Raw genomic sequence first — 22,590 nt, 5'->3', positions numbered from 1 at the left:
ACACGTCACTGACAGACTGTGTCGTTGTATCGTAATGTTGGCAGCTCACTCCAACTACCTAGGATGACTTCTGATCATAATGTGACGTGGTGGAAAAGAGCACTGGATTAGTACAACCTGCAGTGACATGTAAACACTCAAATCAACTAAATGGAATAGCAAAGAAGTAGTAAATGGAGCTGTACATTTAAAGCATGTTTTACAGTAATTGCATCACGTTCAACCAATAATTTATTTGGGCAATTGTCTAAAACGGTGAGAGTTAACAAACTAATGTCACATTCTGTCTGTTAACATCATCATATGGCCTCATAACACACACACCCCACGGCCTCTTAACACACACCTCACCAAGCGTCTATGATGTCATGAGCTAACTTACTATCTTGGATGTATAGCTGATATGTTTGTGTGGGAGACTATTAGACAGTATGTAGAATCGTATACGAGAGGCATTGTTTTTTTTTGTGGGTTTGTTGTAATAGTCAATAATTGTATTTCTGTTTACGTGACTACGTCAGTGAAGGATTGTATTATTATGATCGTGCATCGCATCCATTGACTGACAGAGTGTATGTATGTCAACATGTGCAAGTCATGACACGTGCCTGAGCGCGGTATTTCTACTTGAATCCTTGGTGTAGTTTCGCAGTGTGGTGGTAGGGGGCAGTGCTTGAGGTTTAGTTGGCCTTGCATGTTTAACATTAGTGTCAAACCAGGCAGCCAGACTGCATTAAGTCAAACTAAACAGCCCCTTAGCTTAACATAAACCACCCCAATCGTATCTTCATATCTGTGGAAGATGAACAGTCAATTAGATCTTATAGGCCTATATGTTTTTTATTGTTATCATCATGATATAGGAATCTAGTATTGAGTATACCCTGCAAGATAGAGGCCACTCTAGTCTCTTATGTAGTTCAATGTCGGGTCATTGGAGAGTAAACAGTAACATAAGAGGTTTAACCATTTAACCAACCCAGCGAAAGCTGGCCCACATACTGCGGACAGATATGTTAGCAGCTGTTACAAGTGGGAACTGAGTTCAAACTGCTGACAACTGGGCTGCAACAGAGCTGAAAGGCAGCTATTGTCTGGCAGTCGGACCCAGGAAAGCCCAGCAGATAAAGCCTGCAAAGAACTTCTAGATTTGGATAGAAGAGGTGGCATGTTGGGTTGTTTTCATAGACCGGTTTCCCTCAGAGACTGGGATGGGACATAAAAGCCATGGGCATGAAATTGTTAAGATTTTTTTAAATTCAGACCGGCTTTGTTATATTACGCAAATGTCACTACTTGAAAGGTAAACTTGTTGTACTGCAGACTGTTGCTAATGAAATATTGGTTTTAAAATCTCCCAAGAAAAAAAAGAGAGAACTGCTGCTAATTAGACACTGTACTTCCAGAGACACACTGCTATCCAATAGCTCAGTGGTTGTCAACCATTGGTCCGGGGATCACCAGTGGTCCTTGAGGGGGTACCACCGTACCAGGGGGTCCCCAGCAAAATGTGTTAACATAGTGTCACAATCATTTTATCCACTTAGCTTTGGCTATTCAAAAATAGCAGATATACAAGCTCATAGTGCGGCACCGAGTGCTGCGCTATGCTATGTGTCTGATGCGTGACACTTATTGCGTGAATGCAGTGATGTTTATAACTGTCTGTGACACATGTCTTCTGTATGCAGTGAGAAGATGCGTGACCTTACCGCCCAGGTCACCAGCAGTCTGCTGCCTTTCCCACAAGTGACCATTGATGCTTTGGGAGAGGATGAAATCACTCTTGACGCTGTGCTGCAGGGACGCTTCAGTGTTGGTAAGCTAACGTCACTTCATCCGTTTTATGACTAACAACTTATTTAGTATATTGATCTCTGGTTCAAGTGACACCAATGACATAATTCCTTCAGATTTAAATTGGCATTTTCAGTTTTAGCATGGTTGTTTCAGGTTACATGATTCATGTCTAAACAATTATCACAAAAGTTGGTGGGTGGGTCTACATGCATACATGCAAACACGTCTTCGGTGTCTCTGTGTTTGCAGGTCGCAGCGGGATGGCCTGGCTGGCCTGTGGCCCTCAGCTGGAGGTGGTTCATGCTGTGACTGGGGAGCGTCTGTCTGCTTACTGCTTCAGTGGTGGAGGTGAACACCCGCCTCGCGTCCTGGCTGCCAGGGATTTCAGCTGGCAAAAGAGGTCGGTAATGCTTTTCGGCATACGTAATTGTTTCACTAAGTTTTGATATATTTTACATGTTTACAGCATGGGCAGGCGAAGCTGTCTAGAGCAAGGTTTACCTGCATGTTTGACCCCTCAAAAGTAGACCATGCTGCCATGTGCATGACGTCACAAACAGAAGCACCTCTGGCCATGAAAGCCTTAAGTGCCTGGTGACGTGAAAATGAAACTTAAGAGTGTGGATGTTTCAAGTCAAACTGTATCTATAAAGCACATTTTAAACAATTGTTATTCAAATCAAAATTAGCTCCAGAAGCTTCAATGTACCAAAAAAGCCCTTGTGATAATAGCAGATTGTGTTGCTCCTGAAAGATATTCCATAGATATGTATCCCTCTCCAGGTTTGGTCTGCTGGTGGGTTTGGAGGAAGCAGAGAGCAGCATCTTGTGTCTGTATGACTTGGGTCTGTCTCGTGTGGTCAAAGCTGTGGCGATACCAGGCAGGGTAATTGGATGGAGCTCTTTCTGATACCTCTGTTTTGTATACTATTCATAATTATCCAAAATATACTTTTTAATCATATCTTTGGACATATTAAAGGGATATTTCACTTTCAAAAAAACTTTTGGTCATTTTATCATCTACTCAGGCCTTTGTGAGCCCCCCAGACAGTTTTTAAGTTGCTTGATTCATTATTTATATATTTGATATTCATTTTATCAGACACGCCCCCTTCCTGTACAAACCCATTGTAACTTCAAACTCCATTTTAACCATGTTAGATTCATCAAAAACACCCGTCCTTGGTTCTGGTGACGCACCCTGCCCTCCTAATGCGTGAGGGGGCCGTGTTTTTCCGATTACTTTTTTCATTTATTTTATTTACATTTTTTATTGTATTTAATTTTTTTCATTTTCCAAAAAATATATTAAAAATAAATGAAAAAAGTAATTGAAAAAACCAATTTTTTTTTTGAAAGTGAAATATCCCTTTAATTTTACACACCTATACTTTTTAGGTCCCGAGCTAAGAATAGTTGAATGAAGCCAGTCCATCATTTTGTCAATTGTCTTACTGTGTCATGTTGTTGTTCAGATTGAAGCCATTGAGCCATTGGTGAGTTATGGTGGAGCCAACGTATCCACCCAGCACCTCCACCAGAGCCTACGCTGGTTCTTTGGCATAGCTGCCGTGGTAACGGATCTAGGCCATGTTCTGCTGGTCGACCTCTGTCTCGATGACCTGTCGTGCAGTCAGAGTGAACTTGAGGCTTCAGGTGAGGAGTTTGTGTGTGTGGGACACAGTGTGCTATTTTCCTAAAACCCCCAGTGTGCGCCACTATGCCACCACACTCCATGTCTCTGTAAACATCATGCTGCATTCAAAACAAAGTCGGATGTGGAAAGTTCCTACTTGATATTTCCGACTTTATACACATTACCTTCCACTGGAGCTCAAAAAGATTTGCTAATAATAAATATGCAATCAATGATGAGCTGGGCAGAGATATGCAATAGGCATGAAGAGTACATGTGCATACCATACAAGTAGCATACTTAATCTACATGATACAGTACATGAATTGGGTAAAGTTGATCCTCCTCAGATAGTGGAACAGAGCCACTGTTATTCCTCTAGTCAGAATAAGTAAATTATAAAGTTACGCTCCACCAGTGGTAAGGATACTAGCGCGCCCATTGTTGCCGAGTATGACCACGTCTCTGTGTTCTCTTTAACAGACCTGGAGGTGGTGCCAAAGTCACCAGCAGAGATCCCCAGGTTGAGGGAAGTGAGCAGCAGGCAGGGAAAACACCTGTGTCTCCAGCTGAATGGCCCTACTGGTACAGCAGCTTCCTCTTTGCAGTACATCCCTAGGACCAACCAGCTGGCTGTGGGCTTCTCTGATGGACACCTGCAGCTTTGGAACATGAAGACCCTCAAGAGAGAGTGAGTCTCTACATTTCTATGTGTTCTTCTTTTAATACAGTATATTTTGTCTCGGGGATCGACAAAACCGCTGGCCCAGAAACACAATATAAACGGATAAACGGATGTGCTATTTATGTTAGCCCCGGAATAGGGATGCTAGGGTTCAAGTGTTTAATGACTTACTTCCCACACATCAACAATTTTATCAGTTTAGTGAATTACCATTGACATGAACAGTTGTCAAATCTGAAACAAACCTGATAGTTCTCTCATTTTGAGTACTACTGTAATTTGTGTAAAAGAAAAAAAAAAGGAAATATAGAAAGCATTTGTACTGGGGCCAATCACATGTGTTGTGACCTTCTGTGTGTGTGTGTTCAGGTATCACGCCCAGCTAGAGGGAGGCAGGGTGCCAGTCCATGCCTTCACCTTCCAGGAACCAGAGAACGATCCCAGAAACTGTTGCTACCTCTGGGCTGTCCAGTCTGCTCAGGACATGTGAGTCATTAACAAGTAGGGATGTCACGGTGTGGGGAATTTCCCAACAATTAATAAATGCATGTCAACACCGGTAACACCGCATAGCCCACTTTAATTGCTTTCATTAATTGTGAGCCGGGCGTCCTGCATTAATATTGTCAACCAGTAGGTGTCCTACTCGACATGCCTGGCAATGATCCAGAAACAGAAACCAAACCTTTCGAAACTGACAAGGCTTTAGGCGTCAAAAAATAAAGTACTCGTACTCATGAAATTATAAGCTCGTCGTACTGAGTTCAATGCAGCTTTCAACTTAACTTTGGAAGCCCCCCGCAACCCCCGGTAAGTGAAATCTGCAGCTCGCAGCCCAGGTGCAGAGACAGAGGCATAGAACATGGGTACCACACGAAAATGAAATAAAGTGATTTTATAGTCTATTAACACATTCCATGCCAGACGTTAATCTCATAATGTACTCACCAGTGCCAACGTGTTATTGTTGTTTTTTTGTTTTTTTCACGTCGCCATAGACCTTGTTAAAATCCTTAAGATTGAGCTGTGCACTGTCTGTATACATCGGCGACATCTCACTGAATCTACCAGTGAAAACCACGTGTCAAACGGAGCTCCATGGTTGTAGTTAGATCGGTTTACGTTAAACAGTGATATGCGAGGAGAAAAAACTACAAGGAGAAAAATCTGTTTCAGTTTCGTCATTAGAACGAGGGCCGACGCGATCGGCAAAACCGGATCCCAAATAATTCTGTTTCCGGTTTTCAAACCGGAAATGGATCAAAAAATTCCGAAAGTGCACCTGGGGTGAAATCAACTCAACGCGAACCGGCGGTTCGCGTAGATCTACGCGATTGGCACGCTGCGGCTTTAAATAGGTTTGCGTAGATCTACGCGATTGGCATTCAATGTGTTAAAAATAATTATAAAACTGTGCAAGTAACGTACTTGTGTGTGTGCCTGCACACCATGTAACACCGGTAACACTGCATACCTTGACATCCCTATTAACAAGTTCTGTTTTAATCAACACTGTTGCGTATGACCAATGGTGGAATAGAATAGATGTGTAATGACTAGGCCTTTTGGTAAATCTGCATTATTGAGACTGAGTTTTCCTTTAAGCTTTTTTTCTTTCCTTCCAGGGAGGGAGATGTATTGAGCCTTCACTTACTGCAGTTAGCCTTCAGTGAACGCAAGTGTCTATCTTCCGGAAGGATCCTCTATGAGGTCAGTAGAACTCCTTTTATCTATAGGGACCTGGTTTTATTTACATTTGTTAGTGAAAGTAAGAGGAGGTGTTGTGTTTTTACACAACAAAGACACTATGTCCAACAGATTGTATATATTCCAATTAGATTTCGTGGACAACTCTGACACATCTGGCTGTTGTCTTCCTGTATTTTGTCTCCCGCTGTCCATCTCTCCTCCAGGGTCTGGAGTATTGTGATGAGCGGTTCAGTCAGGATCTGAGTGGAACCTCATTCCCTCTCAGAGTCCAGACATCAAACAGCCGCCTGCTGAGCTGTCAGACCATTGAGAAGTTCAGACCTCATCCCGACCGAGATGACAGCATGAACGAAGGTTAGCCTGTGTGAGATAATGTGATGATCTATCATATAGTAAAGCAATATCCCACGGTTTGTTCGTTTTAAAATGGCCCACAATTTTGGCCCTTTTAAATTGGTTATACTGTGCTTTAAACTGTTGCCAATAAAGTATTTAATCTACCTACTGTATCTGTAGCAAAAATATAGCTAAGCAAAATAAAAACGGTCTGCATCAAGTCCATTTTCCATTCTCTTGAAATCTCTTGGCCGTCTAACCTTTTAGTAAATTGTATAAAAAATAAAATGTTTCTGTCTTTGTGTGTCCAGCGGCGTCGCCAGACACCAGTGTGTCTATGTTCACCTGGCAGTGTAAGCCCTATGGTCAGGGGAACCCCTCCACCTACATCGGGGTGTTTGACATCAACCGCTGGTACCACGCACAGATGCCCGACTCTCTGAGGTACCTGGAACCACCATAAGAAACAGCAGCTGGAACCTTCTGACTTCCTGTCTGATCAAATAGCATTATAATCTGTGTGTGTTGGTATTGTGTGACAGGTCGGGGGAGTCTCTGCGCAGCTGTCCCTACCTGGCTGTATGGTCTCTGGACCCAGCAGTAGAGATGGTGTCATCTCGCCCCCTGCTGGACGTACTGGTTCATGACCGCAGCCTCAGCAGGGGTCTGCCGTTCACATGTCCACCTCCTGAACAGTTCTTTAACCCCACTACTTACAACTTTGGTAAGGACAGGTGTGTGTGTCTGAATACAGAAATTCAAATGATGAGAATGCTTTTGTAATATGCATACATGCCATTCTCTGCCAGTAGATCACTTTGAATTTCTGTCATTCTCATGCATATACTGTACGTTATATTTCTCTCTCACAAATGGTTAAAATGGTAGGGTTTCTTTGTTTAATGCAAATGTCCTGGTATGTTTTCCTGTTAATCCTGGTATGAATTTCTTGTGTATTCCAGATGCTACCTGTCTGTTCAACTCTGGAATTGTTCACTTAACCTGTTCTGGTTACCAGAAGGAAGTAAGTCTCTTGAATCTAAATGAATGGTGTTGTAATTGGCTTGTGCGGTATACATTTTTGGGCGGTGAAACTGCCCCTATATGTGAGGTTTGTAAATTGCACCCCCCCAACCCTGCGCTGTGATTGGCCACCAGTGTACCCCCCTAACCCTGCACCGTGATTGGCCAATCACAGTCTATTCAGGACTGTGATTGGCTAGTGAAACATGACACATGTGCATAGCCGTATAAATAGGACACTGCACAATGGTTGGTCCACAATATTACTTTTCTTTAAGTGAACTTCCATCACTGTGATGACCACTGTGACCATACCGCCCACTTCACACTGGGTGTGATTTTTTTCATACCTTCCTGACTTTGTACCAGGGTATGTTGTGTATTTGTGTAAAAAAAAAGAAGAAATTGTAAATATAACCACAATTTGGACACTTTTTGCCGTCGCGAATAATGCCACATCAGTGTGCTGAACGGAGATGATGTTGTGTGGTGGTCGCGGCACACTGAAAATACCAATAAAAAATTTGCAAAAGCATTTATCCCCAGGTCATCATATTCCTCAGCTCATCTCAAACTGCCTTCCGATGGTGCATGCTGTGCACTACAATACCAATACATCGTTTAATACAGAATCTCCATATCAGTTTTTGGGCGGTGTAGCCGCCCCTATAAGTGGGGTTGGGACACCTCATTAGTATTAGTTTCCTGCACTGTGATTGGCCCACTTGGCCCACTTTCCTGTACTGTGATTGGCTGACTCTATTGGCTGACTCTATTCAGCACTGTGATTGGCTAGCGAGACACATGATGACATTAATAACCTATAAATAGGATTATGCACTTCCAAAAATCAACACCGCCCACTTCACACTGGGTTTTTTAGAAAGAGTGAAGAAGATCATACCATCAGGATTTCTAAATACCCTGTTGGTATACCATTATGCCCAAGCCTAGTAGTTTTAGCAAGCACTCGTGTCTGTCCACAGATCGTATTTTGTTGTGGGCCCTTTCTGACCTGTCAGCTGAGTTCTAGTTAAATTCATTCATTCATTCATTCAAGTTAAAGTAGCCAAGGTACAAGGTGCCATGTTGTATAACCCATTTAGACCTGAGGCCAATTCTAAAAACGCCTTCTAAATCCTAACCTAAGTTTTCTGGGTGAGTGATGTTTGATGTTGATTTTCTTTCATTATCATTATAATGTGTTTCTGTTGTATTTCAGACCCTAAGTTTTTTAAAGAAAGCTGCTCCGTGTTCGAGTGACGTCATCTCCAGTAGTTACTCTCTCTGCCTCAGGTCTGGACTGCTTGGATCACACCTGGCTGATACACAGCCATCCTCTCAGGTACACACACACACACACACAGCTTCTCACAGGTGTGCACACTATTGCAGATTTGGGTCAATGAAATATAATTCTTAATTAATATTGGATAAACCGTGGGTGAAATAATGCCGGAAATAATCTATCTATAGGCCTAGAACGGCTTTTAAAAAGCATGAAATCTCGGCGTGCGTGCGTTTGTAGTATTTTAATATTACGTAATTTTCCATCAGGCACAAATTGTCCGCCTACTACACGTGTTTTCCCGGCAAGGGGTCCTTCCACTTCAAAACGACAACAGTGGACGCAAACGCTGCTATAGTGAGAGAGAAACTTAACGGAGGACTGAAAACATAATAAAACTAGATAAAGTGCTCCTCGGAGCACAGGTCTCCGCCAGGTCAGGTACGTTATTGTGGCCTCCTGGTGGCGCTATGATAGGCCAATGTGAAAAGGGTACCATTTATTCTTAGGCCTTTCACGGCAATCGGACATTGCATTCAAGATTTGAGGCATTTTGTTATGAAAAGTAGGTAAGCACTGCACGGAAAAAGGAGAAGGAAGAAAAGACGGGGAAGTCCCAATCATTCGTTAAACAATGCATTTCTGTGATTTCACAACTAAGGAAACTAACGTCAGGGAAATAATAATTATTTGACATGCGGTCGGTGCAGATCTATAAATAGGATAATATAATTAATGCGGTTTGATGGCGGATGGATAATGAATGTGTACGTGTGGATTAGGGTGAAAAAAATGCCCATCCGCGCATCTCTATCACACACACATACACACAGCTTCTCTCAGGTATACCCACACACGCACGAGCGCACACACACACACACACACACACACACACACACACACACACACACACACACACACACACACACACACACATTCATACAGCTGATTAACATAACTCATTATAGCCACACCATACTTGTGTACAACTACACAATATAGTTAGTGTGCATAGTTTCATATCAACCCTCCAATTATGACTTTGTGTTCCCTGTTAGGAAGAGCAGTTGGATGCCATCTTGTCTACAGCGGTGGAGACCAGCTCTCTTGGACTGATTACTGGTTGTATTAAACAGTGGACGGCAGAAGGTTAGCCGACACACACTTACAAGCTCAGGGGTACACATAGAAACACGCATTTCTAAGCCTGTTTGTGACATAAGGACCATACTGGTGGTCTGGCATATTTAGCCCATTGACCACGAGTGACAGTATACTTGACATAATTGTTTTCCATTTTTCAAAGCAAACTGTGGTTTGTTTGATTTTCAATGTCATTATTATATTCTATTCATTTCAGTGAGGTATAACACTCTGCTTCAACCATAGCAGTGCACACGCCACACTGACTGTGTTTGATACGCCGCTGCATAGCCGTTGAGTCTGAAACACTTGTGTCGCAATGTCACATGACAGTGGCATCACTGTCGAATCCTTGTATCTTTATTCTAACCTTTTCAACCAGCTTGGAGTGTACATCCATGCTTGAGCGCGCTGTCACTGCAAGCTGTATTTTTTTATGCTTGCACTACTGAAACACTAGTGGGATTAATGTACTGGTCTAGTAGGTTACATGAGTCATTATTTCATGTCTGACAAGACAACATTCATGTATAGCCACTTTCAGACATAAACATTGGAAAATGTCCGGGTAATCAGGTCGGGACATTGTCCGGTGTTGGCCTTTCACATATGTAGCATGCAACAGGAGACTGTCCGTTCAAGATGCATTCACACAAATAAAGGTAAATACTCCGTTTGATAAGGTGAGGGTTGGGGTCTGGGTAGTAGACGCACACATTAGCTAGTAGCTACTCCCACTTAAATATAACAGCGTGAGGGAGTTCTGAGTAATCAAATCCAATACTTTTCTTTACTTTTACGCTACGACCAAACGAGCCGCCCGTCCTACGAACTGGAAAAATAACATTGGTCTTTATGTACAGACAAGTGCACGTGTAGCTCTCTGTCTACAATTACTAAAGAGACTTTCATGTTTTGTTTCGCTTTAATGAGCCATTTCATGGAAGTTTGATCGGTGAATATTTAATAACTCAAACGTAAATAAAAAAAAGTGCATGGATTTAGTTAACTACTGTATCTCTCTCCAAACACCGCGGGAGGAGGGGAGGCTCCCCTCGTCGACAATGGAAGTGTAATCAACACGGCCATTCGCTGAATGTAAATTCACTGGACATATCACTGGGTGCATTCAGATATAGAGCAGTTTGAGCCAAATCGGACATTACTGGGACTTAAGTCAAGGAACTTGCCCGCATAAAATCCGTTGCATGTCCGATCCTACTGATCCAGAATGTTGCGTTCATCCGTTTGAACTCTGTTTGGTCCATAATACAGTGCATGTCTGAAAGTGGCTTATAACTATCAGATGGTGTGTAACCCCGGTAAAATAATGGGGCACTCTGCAAAAGTTTAGCTATAGTTTTCCACCTGTCCAAGTCAGTTAATCTCATTAATATCATTACGTGCATTATGTGCATCATTTTCTATGCAAAATATAGAACTATATTCCATATAGTACACAGTATAACTAGGCTTTCCTCTTGTTGCACACAATCCTTCAGTCTACAGTACATGCCTTTAATTGTGTTAAATGGGCAATTAAACTGGCAAATAATTCAGACAGGTATGCGCTTACAATTTATGAATGACTGGTATTCATGTGTAGGCATGCGTTTCTTGAGTCTGACATTTGTGAAGGAGACCCACTGACTTTGTAACTCATTTTAAGTAACATTATGAGCTGGAATCTTCATTAATGGCATCTGACTGAAATACTTACCCCATGCAGACCCCAGATCAGTCTAACCTCTCTGTCTGTCTGTCTTCCCGAAGAGCAACCAGGCTCAGCCATGAACCTACGCTACATACTCGAGTGGGCTTGGAATAAAGTAGTCTCTGCCAAAGAGGAACTGGACGGAATCTGTAAGTCTTAGTATATTTTAAGTAAGAGATAATGTGTACTACTAAATTGGTTATTATTGGAAAATGAACCCTGACAGGGTGATGCAGGACTGTCGCAAAGCACTATATTTGTATTCATGAACAAAATCAATAATTTGACAGACAATATTTATTGAAAAGATTTATTGACTTAAAAGGATATGCTTTCATTGCAATATAAACAGATCTGCTGTTGGGGAAAAAACTGTAGAACTGTACAATCGCCCTCAATCCATGTAATAAATGTATAGCATTTAGTTAGCCATCATGGCTTAGTTAAAAACTTTCATTTTTTATGATTTTACAAATAAGGAGAATTCATAAACATCATCTCTTTGTTCTCTCCAGTGCATGTAACTCAAGGGGTGTTTGTGTGTTCCTCAGGTGCTCCACTGTTTGACAGCTCATCAAACTTCACTGACCCACAGACCCTGCAGCTTCTCCAGCACAGCCAGAGGCTACTTGGAAACCTCAGCACTATCTTCCAATGTCTGCTTCATGAAGCTCACGAGCTCACACAGAGAGGTACACACACATTTGAGGGCTGATCCTAGAGTTTGAAGGTGTAGCATTTATTTAAGAATATTCCTTCAAAGTAATTACCCCAGATGATATGCATTTGTTCCTACATGCCTGCCACTTTCATAAACGATGCTGGATGTCTTCAACTGTGAAGTTTCTAAGTTCTGCTGTCATATTATTATGTATGGTTTTTCCATTCAGCTTAATTTAGATTTTTGGGGGGAATCGAAAAGCCATCCCACAGGGTACGATCGGGTGAACATGGAGGGTATGGTGTCACAGGAATGTTTTTTAAATATAATATATACATACGTGTATATATATATATATATATATATATTCTCCTGTCAATTCTGTAATAGATGTGTGAAGGAGCATTCGCATGGTATAGAAACCATTTTACCACAGCAAGCGGTGGTTTTCTCCTCCAGTGTAACTGCGACGTATTTATTAAAGGCCTGATTGACTGTTTGCAATCAAGAAAATGCACACATATCCCAGTAAACGGGTTCTGGTTAACAAAATGACTTAGGAGAAAATAGATGAAATCGGCACACTAATTTGAATGCTTTCAAAGTAAACTTTCTCTGATTGACCACCAGGTCCAGGCACTGCCCTCACAGCTGAACTTGTTTTTTTGAGCAGCCCTCATAGGTGTATCCTGTATCTAACCACTGGATGTGTATATTTACGTACAAGTTGTGTATTTAACCAACGGTGTGTGTATTAATGATTGTGTTGTGTATCTAATCATATTTACAATCGTGTAGGTCTGGTGGGTCTGATGAACAAAAACATGGTTTCCAGTTTGATCTCCCATTATGCCCAAGTGGTTCTGTGGTTCTGTCGTACTGGTCTCCTGCCCGAGGGGTCAGGTAAGCACATTTCTGTCTACTGCAAAGGGCATTTATTCAATAAAGAAATGTATTGCTTAGTACCATGTGCAGTTGTATCATCACTCTACAGCCAGTAAGGACAATTCAAGCTAGATAAATAAATAAAATACTATCACCACATCACCCCCTCCCCTCGTATCCCTTCTTGATTTTAGCTTACTATGCATATTTACAGTATCTTGGTTACTTGTTCTTGTTTCTTTACATTAGTAATGTAACAATCAATTATACTATGATTGTTAGATTAGTTCTGTATTTATTGTATATTTTAGTAAATTGGTAATCAGGTCATTTTATGCTGCTTTCAAAATCTGTCGTATATATCATCATATGTCTTTAATGCTGAATCCTGCTGTGGAAAAACCCAATAAACAAAGTTAAAAAAAAATTGTATTGATTGAACCAAGACAATTGATCATGAATTAATGTGTCATGGTGCTTCTCCACAAGGTGATGATGCTCTTCAGATCTCCAGACCTTTCTACAGCCACACAGTCATCAATAACTATTACACCATCCGTAGAGAGGAGCTCAGCAAACTCGCTAAGTGAGTGGCTCTTCCATTATTCACAAACCATGTAGTTTTACATCTAGATCCTCTATTAACCTTTTTTTAAAGGGATGTGTTGCAAAATTAAAATTGTAGATTAAGTCAAAGTGGTTTTGTTCTTCAGGGGGAGGTGGTGTTCAGACTGTCTGATGATCGATGGTCTGGTGGGTGAATTTGGCGAACATCTGGTGGAGCTGTGGAAGAGGGATGAAGGTGGAACAGGACAATATCCACCTCCTACTTTACATGTGAGCTTTTGCAATAGAGCATAAATAGAGCATAGTGTTGTCATGTATAGGGGATGTTTTAATTTATTTAAATGTATTGATGTAATTTGTAATGGGTTATTTAAAGTATTATTATTTAACCCTATTTTAACATGATGTCATTTATTATGGTTCATCAGTAACCTAATTACTAATCTTAAACCTAATTAGATGTTGGTGTCACTTTACATATTTGTAGCTGATATGTGTAATAAATGTGTTTTCATGCGTTCCCCTCTGATCATCAGGCTCTGTTGGACATTTACCTGCTGGAGAATATCGAGGAAGCTACAAAACATGCAATTGTATCCTTACAGTAACAATACTAGTTAATGACAGCAGTTTAACAATAACAACACCAGTTTAGAAATAACGACACCAGTTCATGCCAGTTGTGCCGCCATCTTTATTGTAGTTCGGACATTGTCGCAGTTACATCTCTCCGTCAGGAGAGACATAACACTTACAGATTGTAACTTTAACTAACCTGTGTTTAATTTGAATCCAGTTCTTAAAAGCCCACTAATTTAAACCTGAATCCTATCATTCTTTGTGAGGACGATGTGAAAATCAAGCTGCTCTCTCCTAGGTTGACACATTTATTATACGTTTTTTTTAAAAATATTTTCTTTTCAATAGAATGATAGTATTTAGGTTCATATTTGGCAAATTTGACCCCTAAGGTCTATCTGATATTATGTGCACAAGGCATGTTCTGCTGCTGACACTGATACAACATTATGTCCAGAATTATTGAAAATTGATTTGCCTTAAACCATTGGTCCCAGGTGATCTATCTGTTGCTGGACGTCATGTATTCGTTCTCCAGTAAGGGTGGTGCGTCAGTGGAATCCTTTCCCACCGCATTTGCCATCCCTATTGGACTAGTTAAGCTGGTACAGGGCCTCTGGCTGCTTGACCATCACGACCACCAGGTACACACACAGGCATGCATATCTTGACTCTCTGTTCACTGATCAGAGTCCAGTTCTCCCTCTGACTGACCTCCATGTTGATTCTCTTTTTACTGATCAGAGTGCAGTGGAGCTGTTGCTCCACCCGACCACTTCTCCGTGCCAGTTTACTTGGCAGCATGATCGAGTCCTGCAGGCATTGATGATCCAGGGTCAGCACCCAGCGGCTCTCAGATACTTCCACATCAGCAAACCTGCACTCTCCTCCACCCCCCGCGCCAAACTTTGTCTGTCTGTACTGCTGCACAATAGGTGAGAGGTCGGAGTTTGTGTTGTTGTCCCTAGCATTACTAGACTACTGTGATTCATGAATATGACTTCCAAATACAATTTTGGTATGTTCACGAAGGCAAATTGTTGAGCTTACTACCAGAGAAGAAGGCCAGCCAAAATGCAATTTTCCCACAGCCTCAAAAACACTGTCACCTGCAGTAGACAACCATGAAATTAACATGGTGAATTATCCCAGTTAAATGTCTATGTAAAGTCTACTTTCTCTCTCTCCAGGTGTCTGGTAGAGGCATGGTCTTTACTGCGACAGCATTCTAGTCTACTCAACATGGAGGAACTGATGGGGTTTCTGTATGAGAGCTGCCAGGAGCTGGGACTCATAAAGGAACTTCTCAAACTACCCTTGGGTTTGAATGAACAGGTAGGATATGAATGGATCAATAGCAGTTAAGTGTAGAGAATGCTAATTTATTTTGTATTTAATTTATTTTTTGCAGTATAAAGGAGAAACAAATGCATTAAAATAACACTTAAAACAACACAGAAAAGATGTAAGAATATCCCAAAAATTCAATATCCTACCATTAGCCAGAGGTATAATCTTAAGGCTCCGCATACTCCACCCGACGCCAAACTTTGTTCAGCTAGAGTAGGTCAATAAGAACAAAATGAGGTCATATAAGAACTTTGGCAATGCCTTTCAGAACTTCGTTTGGTTTTGCAACTCCAAGAATTTCAAACTAGCCGTTACTAAGTTATGACAGAACATTGTGTGTGATTGGTCAGACACTTGATGTGCATGTGATTTATATTGTTTTATTTCCACAATATGTCAGCAACGTACTGTGGACTGTTATGAAGAAAGATTGGCTGGTACTGGTAGGAGACCTATCGATAGATAGATGAGATATGTTTGTTTTTCTTTCAAGTGTAGAAATAATTCAGCTAAGTGTAATATGCAATGAAACTCATAGCTGGACACTTATGTAGCCATTAATTTCCCAGTCATCAGTCACTGACGTGTGTGTGTTTGTTTGTGTGTGTAGGAGTGTTTAGAGAGGTTTCTACAGGGAACAGGTGGCCTCCACAACAGAGAGGTGTTAATGGTTCACTACCTGCAGCAGGCCAACTACATCCCAGCTCTACGACTCAACCAAACCCTGAAGATGAACATGGTGGTATGTTGCATGCACACACACTCAGACAGAGCTCACACTACAAACAGTTGTTTGTAACTCACTCTCTCACTCAAAGTGAGATTTTGCCAATGTTTTAGTACATAGTAACTGTTGGAGATCACAGACTATAATTCACCAACCATGTTCATCTGGTGAGCCCTGTAGTTTATGAACATAATGCTACTAACTAAAATGAGCACATTTATTACAAATTAATTGTGTGTTCAACTTCTGAAAGTAATTTCCATTCATTTACAGTTCATACTGAGAGCTGGGAGAGTAAATCCTAATTGAGAGTATAAAAGTAGACCCATAAGGGTCCGTTGGTAACAGTGGATTTTTCGGGGTTGATGATGTACAACTTTTTCTGAAGTTCGATTATTGAAAATGTGTGAAAGTGAAACTCAAGTTGAAATCCTGAAGATGGCCTTGACGTTCCCTCCCTTGCTGTTCAGAATGAGAGGGACCCCAAGCTGAAGGAGCGCTCCAACACCAGGAATGCCATAATGGAGCAGTACGGCAAAGTTCTGCCCAGAGTCCAGAGGAAGTTGTCCATGGAACGATCCAAACCCTACCAGCACCCCTCCACCATCCACAGAGAAGGTAGGAGGAGCTCTTAAACTACTGAGAGAGACAAATGGAGCATATGAATGCTGACAAAAGTAATGTGCGGTTTACAATACGAAAACTTGAAATTCTCTGTCAGTTACGGTACGGCTCAGGATATTTATCATCTACCTTCTGTTTCTAGTTTATCGACCACATAATCACAAAGTCCCCCGTTCGATTCCCGGGTGCACTCCTGTGTTGCATGTCCTTCCCGCCTCAATGTCCTTAATTACCTGTCTTTATCTTCTCTAAATAAAGCAAAAAATGAATTTGATGTTTCCATGCTGTGTTTTAGTGTCTAGGCCCCAGCCGCTGTCGACTGTTGCCAGACGCTGTGCCACTGAGAGTGTGACGTCCAGAGCTGGCTTCTTCAAAAATGTTATGGCCAAGATAGAGGAGGTGTGGCTGTGCAAGGCACCTCAGTCCTCCCCAGGCAGGAGGTGGGTAAACTGCCTCCAACCTTGAACTCTTTAAAAGTCTTTAATTTATATTATTGTGAATCCAGTCACAACATGTTTAAAGAGGGACTATTTGACTAAAGTTGATAGTACATTTTCTATTTTATGATACCTACCGTTTTTATATGTATTCTCTGTATTTTATTGTCTGTTTTATCTATTATGAATCAATTATAATATTTTTGTGTCCTACTTTTCTTATGTGCATTTTTACTTTTTGTACATTAAAGTAAATTGTATTTGGTTTTAATGCACTGACTGTGATCTATAAATTTTGATTTTAATTGAAATTTGCGAACAACTAGCTGTTCAGCTGTGTTCTGTTCTATGTGGTCTGCTATTCTAACCTCCCCTTACACTGTGTTTTGACCTCCAGTCCCAACCAGAACACTAGCCCTAAGCCTGTTTCATTAGCCCTGCCTGAAGCCTTCCTGGGCACACCCATCACCATGACAGCCAAAAGGAAGTCGAGGTGCGAACACACACAGGACATAAACATTACTATTCAAATGAGCTTTTCATGAGACTGTGACTGTGAGACAAACAAATATGCTTAAACTGTGTGAACTGAATCAGGAAATGGATCATCTCCTCCATCTCTGACCTTTAGCTGTCACTTCCATATTTCTATCACTTCTATCTCTGTCACTTACTCCATTTCTGTCACCTCCTAGCTCAGTCGCCTTCTCTCTTCCATCACCTCCGTTGTCTCTGTCTCCTACACCTGTCAGTTCCTCCATCTTTGAGCCGCCACACCTCTCTCCAACTCTTTTTGGCATCCTATCTTGTGCTACATTGAAACCTTTAATAACAGTTTTCTTCCTTGTCCTGCTGTGGTCCAGGCTGTTGGACCTGGTGGTCCACCCCTCCTGTCAGACCCCACGTCTCCTCCTCACCCCGCCAAGACCTCCCAGCTCCTGTGGTCCTCATAAGAGCATCAGTAAAGCTCCTGAACTTAGGCTGCTGCAGACACCACAGGTGGTCAAGGTGAGACTGCATTTTGGTTGGTTCTTTGACTTTCACATGCGTTAATATTTAACAGGTCTTGATCTTGACATTGCACCTTCTGATCCATTTTAAATCTTGAAGTCTCTATGAAATGGCATTCACAGCTGTGTTGGCATATATGCCATGATCTTCTGAATACATTTCTGCCTCCTGAACTTTAACCATGGCATTTTAGTGAAAGGGATGTCAAGTTTTTTGGGCACTGCCAACGGACCACCAACTATTCTTGCTACAACTGACACTTAGACTGTCTGATGGGCGGTGGGACCACTGTAAAATGAATCTATTAAATTTTATTGTCTGTAATTTATTTTAGAATGCCTCTGATTGCATGATGCATCGTCAAAAAAAAAATCTCAGGAAAGAGAGTAGAGAATTTCAACATAAAAATAACTTGTATTACGTTTGCAGTCTTTACAAATGTGATTGTGACAACTTGGGCATGAGCCCTACAATAATTGTGTTTGTGTGTACACTCTCAGCGTGCCAGGGCTCTATGTGCAGATCGTCCAGTGTTCCCGGCCTTCACTCCTCAGTCCATCCTGCGTAGCAGTTTAAGGCCCTCCCCCGCCCCCTCTCCTGGTCCCTCCCCTACCGCCTCCCCAGCCCGCTCCAACACCCCCCCTCCTCCGCGCAGCAAGGAGAGCCGCATCACCTTCATAGAACACACTGAAACAACTGAAACGTCTGAACTGAAGCATAGCATGCACTGGAGCAATGGGGTGAGAGAGCTTCTTTTTTTTAGCTTTATTTACCCAGGGTAGGTATGCTGAGCACAAAGCCCTGCACTGTCACACAGGAATTAAACACATAACATTGGTTCTCAAATATTTTCATGTCAATGACTAGACCCCCAAATTGATATGCACTTCCCCAATCTCAAAAGAGAAACTTGTATTGTTAGAAATTTGTTAAATCTTTATTTGTGTGTGAAAATAACAGATTTAACAGATCTACAATCTCTGAGCTTGTAGATCAGCTATTTTAGAATGGACAAAGTAAAAAAGTTAAAGTGGCCGCTAAATTGATTTAGATGCTATATTAACAAATTTTGCCGCTGACCCCCTCAAGGACCCCTGGGGGTCCACGGACCCCACTTTGAGAACCTCTGCACTAGACTAGTGTTAGTCTATATGCACTTCAGAGTGATACTAGTCTGACAATAGGAAGTATGTATTTCGCAAAGTATTGCATCTTGCTACTTTTGCACTTTTTTTTTATGTAACCACATTTTGACAATAATGGATTATGTCAGTGGAAACAAAAACACTGTTCTGACATTTTCTTTTCATTTTAGATGGCAGCAGATAGTGAGATCAGCCTGTTGACCAGAGGCTCCCCGCTGATGAAGTCCTCTCATCAGGTCTGGTCGTCTCACGATGATGAAGAGCCTCATGTGAAGTTCCTTCCGCCAGAAGGGGGCGTCCCGTCGCCCCAGCCGACAGTCTCAGAGAGCGAGTCGTCCTCTACCCCGGAGGTCACTACGGAAACCAAGTCATCGAGGGTGTCGCTGCCAGGGCGTCTCAGTCTGGGCTTAGATACGAGCCAGGCTTCTGTCCACTCGACAGACACAAGCCTCGAGTTCCATGATGCACCTCTTATACAAGATCTGGTGAGAGAAGACGGGCGGCCGAGCAGTGAGGAAGACGACGAAGTCATTCTAAACGTTAAACCCCTGGTTGAACTGGTAGCTGAAACGGAAGGGCCTCCACTCAGACAGGAAAACGCCTCACCAACCAGTGAACACGAACCACAGGAAGTACAGTGTGAAGGACAGGACGTACAGGGGGACAAAACACCTGAGGAACCGGAAGAAGTGATGGAGGTGTGTCTAGATCTTGAAGCTGAAGAGCAGGAGAAGGTGGAAGAGGGGGAGGAGTCAGGGAAGGTGGAGTCCGTCCAGCAGGAAGACTCTCTGACCTTTGACCTGGACGAAGTCGAGGAATCTATTGAGGATCCAGGTAATTAAACTGTTCTGAGATTTAGTCTTTACAGTCCTCAATCTTATATAAACATTGGCTAATGGGTTGGCGGGCCAGCTGGGCCACTGCCCTGTCATTGTGACTCACACATAACCATATAGAGTCGCACAGATTTGGAATCGAATCACGAAAAACATTTATTATGAAAATAATATATGTATTAACGAATCCGGTTTAGTCCTCCATTATTTCACACAGGAGACTCACCTGACTGTCTGGGGAGAGAAATGCATTACTTCTACGAGTACTTTAAAAGTACTCGTAGAACTTGATCCTGTTTCATAACCAAATCAGCTACTTGGTTTTAACATTCAAGATTAACACATTGCGTGCCAATCGCGTAGATCTACGCGAACCTAAATAATTGCGCAGCGTGCCAGTCGCGTAGATCTTTTTTCTCGCAGGTTCACATTTCATTGTAGGCCTCTCTCGCAGTGACACATTTCATTGTAGCACACCCGGATATGGAAATATCCGTATCCGGAGATTTTTGTTCCCACCCGCCTCCGCTCTAAATCTTCCCCTAATCCGCCATTATCTCGGTTGTTGTTTTTCTCCTCGCTGAACGCTGTTTAACATAAACCGCGACAACTTCAAAATGGACGATCGCCGATTGAAACGGTCTTCTCTGGGCCACTCACACAGCTACCCTGTGTGTCTACAAACAGTTGAACGCGCGATCTTAACCCATTGACTGCCAATCGCGTAGATCTACCCAAACCTATTTAAAGCCGCCACGTGCCAGTCGCGTAGATCTACGCGAACTTAAAAATAAATAAATATATATATATATATTTTTTTTTTTTACCCAAAGACCAAGGAGATATGATTTTTTGAAGATCTAGACTCCTATCCACTTCCTTGTTAACTTAAAACTTAAAAATTATGTATCTCGGCTCCTGACTCCTGAGTACTTGTGTTAAGGGAAAAATAGGCAGTTTCTTAGGAGAGAGAGAGAGAGAGCGAGAGAGAGCGAGAGAGAATTACTGGACCAATAAAAACGAATAAATGCCTATGCTGATTATTTGTTTTTATCCTGTACAGCCCTTTGGTCATTAAATCTCGGTTTTAAATGTGCTTTATAAATAAAGTTTGAATTGATTAGTTTTTTAATAGATGGTCCCAATTGGCATGTGCTGTTTAGATAGACATTATCACTGGTCTCAGTCTGCTTGATAGCATTGTTTGACCTATCCCACTCCTTGTATTTTGTACCTAGGCAGTAACCAGGAGGAAGTGGCTGAGATTGTGATCCCTGAACCTGAGGCAGAAGAAATTCATAGCCAGTCAGAGAAAGCTGATAATCTGATGGACATCCAATATGAGGCCACGGCCTTAAAGATCACTGAAAATCTAGAAGCAATAGAAGACACAGAACCTGGTCCAGGACCTGCTCTGGACCCTGCTCCAGAACATGTGGAGCCTCTGGAACCTGCTCTAGAATCCACAACAGGTGAGGTTTCGTCACCTGTTGTACCAGCATACCTAAACGGAACATATATGATTTTAATCTGGAGAGGAACTGGAGATAAATGATAGCAGATGTTATGTGGAGCTTCTAAACCATTTTAGCATTTAACCCAGCATAATTATTTTCTAATGTAAAAAGCACTTCAGCTAGTTTGTTGTCTGTTTAGTTGGTGATAGATTCTGATCATGAGTTGATATGATGTATACGGATGTTATAAATGGTTATCAGTCACTAATCAGTGTGTAAACTGAAACTTTATTTTGCTTCCCCCTAGATCTGACAGAATTTGTAGAGCAACAGCTGTTTGGAGATGACTTGACATCTCCTCTGACTCGCTCTGGGATCCACGAGGTTTCACAGTCCTGGATCTCCAACAGGTAAACACCCTCATCTCTATATCATTGCAGCATTAAACAAACTGCACTGTCGATAGGTTGGTTTTCTGTGTACAGTGAAGACCTCATGTATTGTCTTGGTAATATGTTGTTTTGTGCTTTATGGTTATGTCAGTGATGTTGCTAGGTTTTCCATGTAATGGGTCCCGGGACCCAAGGGTGGTCTTTTAGATGGGTTTAACAAAGTGCAGTGTTTAACTTGTGTTTGATCTGATATGGTTATAATATGGTTATATTAATGTAGAAGATGTATCTGAAAGAAATAAACAATATTCTAAATCTGACAACTTTAATATTTGCCTAATAAAAGTATGCAAACATAGAACGGTAGGCTATATAAAGTAAATGGCACCAAAATATAGTAAAATAATAATAAAGACATTGCAAATGAAATACTTTGTTGCCATTTAAATATGGTTGCATTTAACACCACTATAACAACAATGAACAATCACTGTTTTTAATTCACAAGAAATATCGATTTTGGCGACTGTTGTCACTCCAGAGTTCAGCTCCGGTGATGGGTGTTATACTAAAAAGTGTGA

General features: G+C 41.7%; 1 protein-coding gene across 4 annotated transcripts in view; it reads left to right on the top strand.

The window, feature by feature from the left end:
* The window catches only part of LOC308090274 (uncharacterized protein), a 33,830-nt gene that overhangs the window by 1,331 nt on the left and 9,909 nt on the right, over window positions 1-22,590 (top strand). For 3 of the 4 annotated variants that reach the window (XM_080435355.1, XM_080435357.1, XM_080435358.1), the window contains exons 2-32: window positions 1,692-1,819; window positions 2,050-2,200; window positions 2,584-2,686; window positions 3,279-3,459; window positions 3,923-4,130; window positions 4,494-4,610; window positions 5,750-5,834; window positions 6,038-6,188; window positions 6,482-6,614; window positions 6,713-6,894; window positions 7,133-7,194; window positions 8,416-8,538; window positions 9,540-9,630; window positions 11,398-11,487; window positions 11,890-12,030; window positions 12,798-12,902; window positions 13,374-13,470; window positions 13,598-13,721; window positions 13,988-14,044; window positions 14,528-14,674; window positions 14,775-14,965; window positions 15,221-15,365; window positions 15,991-16,122; window positions 16,578-16,725; window positions 17,027-17,171; window positions 17,566-17,661; window positions 18,032-18,176; window positions 18,680-18,919; window positions 19,495-20,158; window positions 21,399-21,632; window positions 21,925-22,027. In XM_080435355.1, coding sequence (XP_080291481.1) covers window positions 1,699-1,819; window positions 2,050-2,200; window positions 2,584-2,686; window positions 3,279-3,459; window positions 3,923-4,130; window positions 4,494-4,610; window positions 5,750-5,834; window positions 6,038-6,188; window positions 6,482-6,614; window positions 6,713-6,894; window positions 7,133-7,194; window positions 8,416-8,538; window positions 9,540-9,630; window positions 11,398-11,487; window positions 11,890-12,030; window positions 12,798-12,902; window positions 13,374-13,470; window positions 13,598-13,721; window positions 13,988-14,044; window positions 14,528-14,674; window positions 14,775-14,965; window positions 15,221-15,365; window positions 15,991-16,122; window positions 16,578-16,725; window positions 17,027-17,171; window positions 17,566-17,661; window positions 18,032-18,176; window positions 18,680-18,919; window positions 19,495-20,158; window positions 21,399-21,632; window positions 21,925-22,027 — 4,712 coding nt within the window. In that variant the 5' untranslated portion in view covers window positions 1,692-1,698. The remainder of the gene's footprint in view (window positions 1-1,691; window positions 1,820-2,049; window positions 2,201-2,583; window positions 2,687-3,278; window positions 3,460-3,922; window positions 4,131-4,493; window positions 4,611-5,749; window positions 5,835-6,037; window positions 6,189-6,481; window positions 6,615-6,712; window positions 6,895-7,132; window positions 7,195-8,415; window positions 8,539-9,539; window positions 9,631-11,397; window positions 11,488-11,889; window positions 12,031-12,797; window positions 12,903-13,373; window positions 13,471-13,597; window positions 13,722-13,987; window positions 14,045-14,527; window positions 14,675-14,774; window positions 14,966-15,220; window positions 15,366-15,990; window positions 16,123-16,577; window positions 16,726-17,026; window positions 17,172-17,565; window positions 17,662-18,031; window positions 18,177-18,679; window positions 18,920-19,494; window positions 20,159-21,398; window positions 21,633-21,924; window positions 22,028-22,590) is intronic. The other variant, XM_080435356.1, reaches the window with a different exon arrangement.

The sequence above is a fragment of the Gymnoscopelus braueri genome, assembly GCF_963280865.1.
Source record: "Gymnoscopelus braueri genome assembly, chromosome: 1".
NCBI lineage: Eukaryota > Metazoa > Chordata > Actinopteri > Myctophiformes > Myctophidae > Gymnoscopelus > Gymnoscopelus braueri.
The sequence above is the reverse complement of the archived record's forward strand: the minus strand, read 5'-3'. Positions and strand labels throughout refer to the sequence as shown.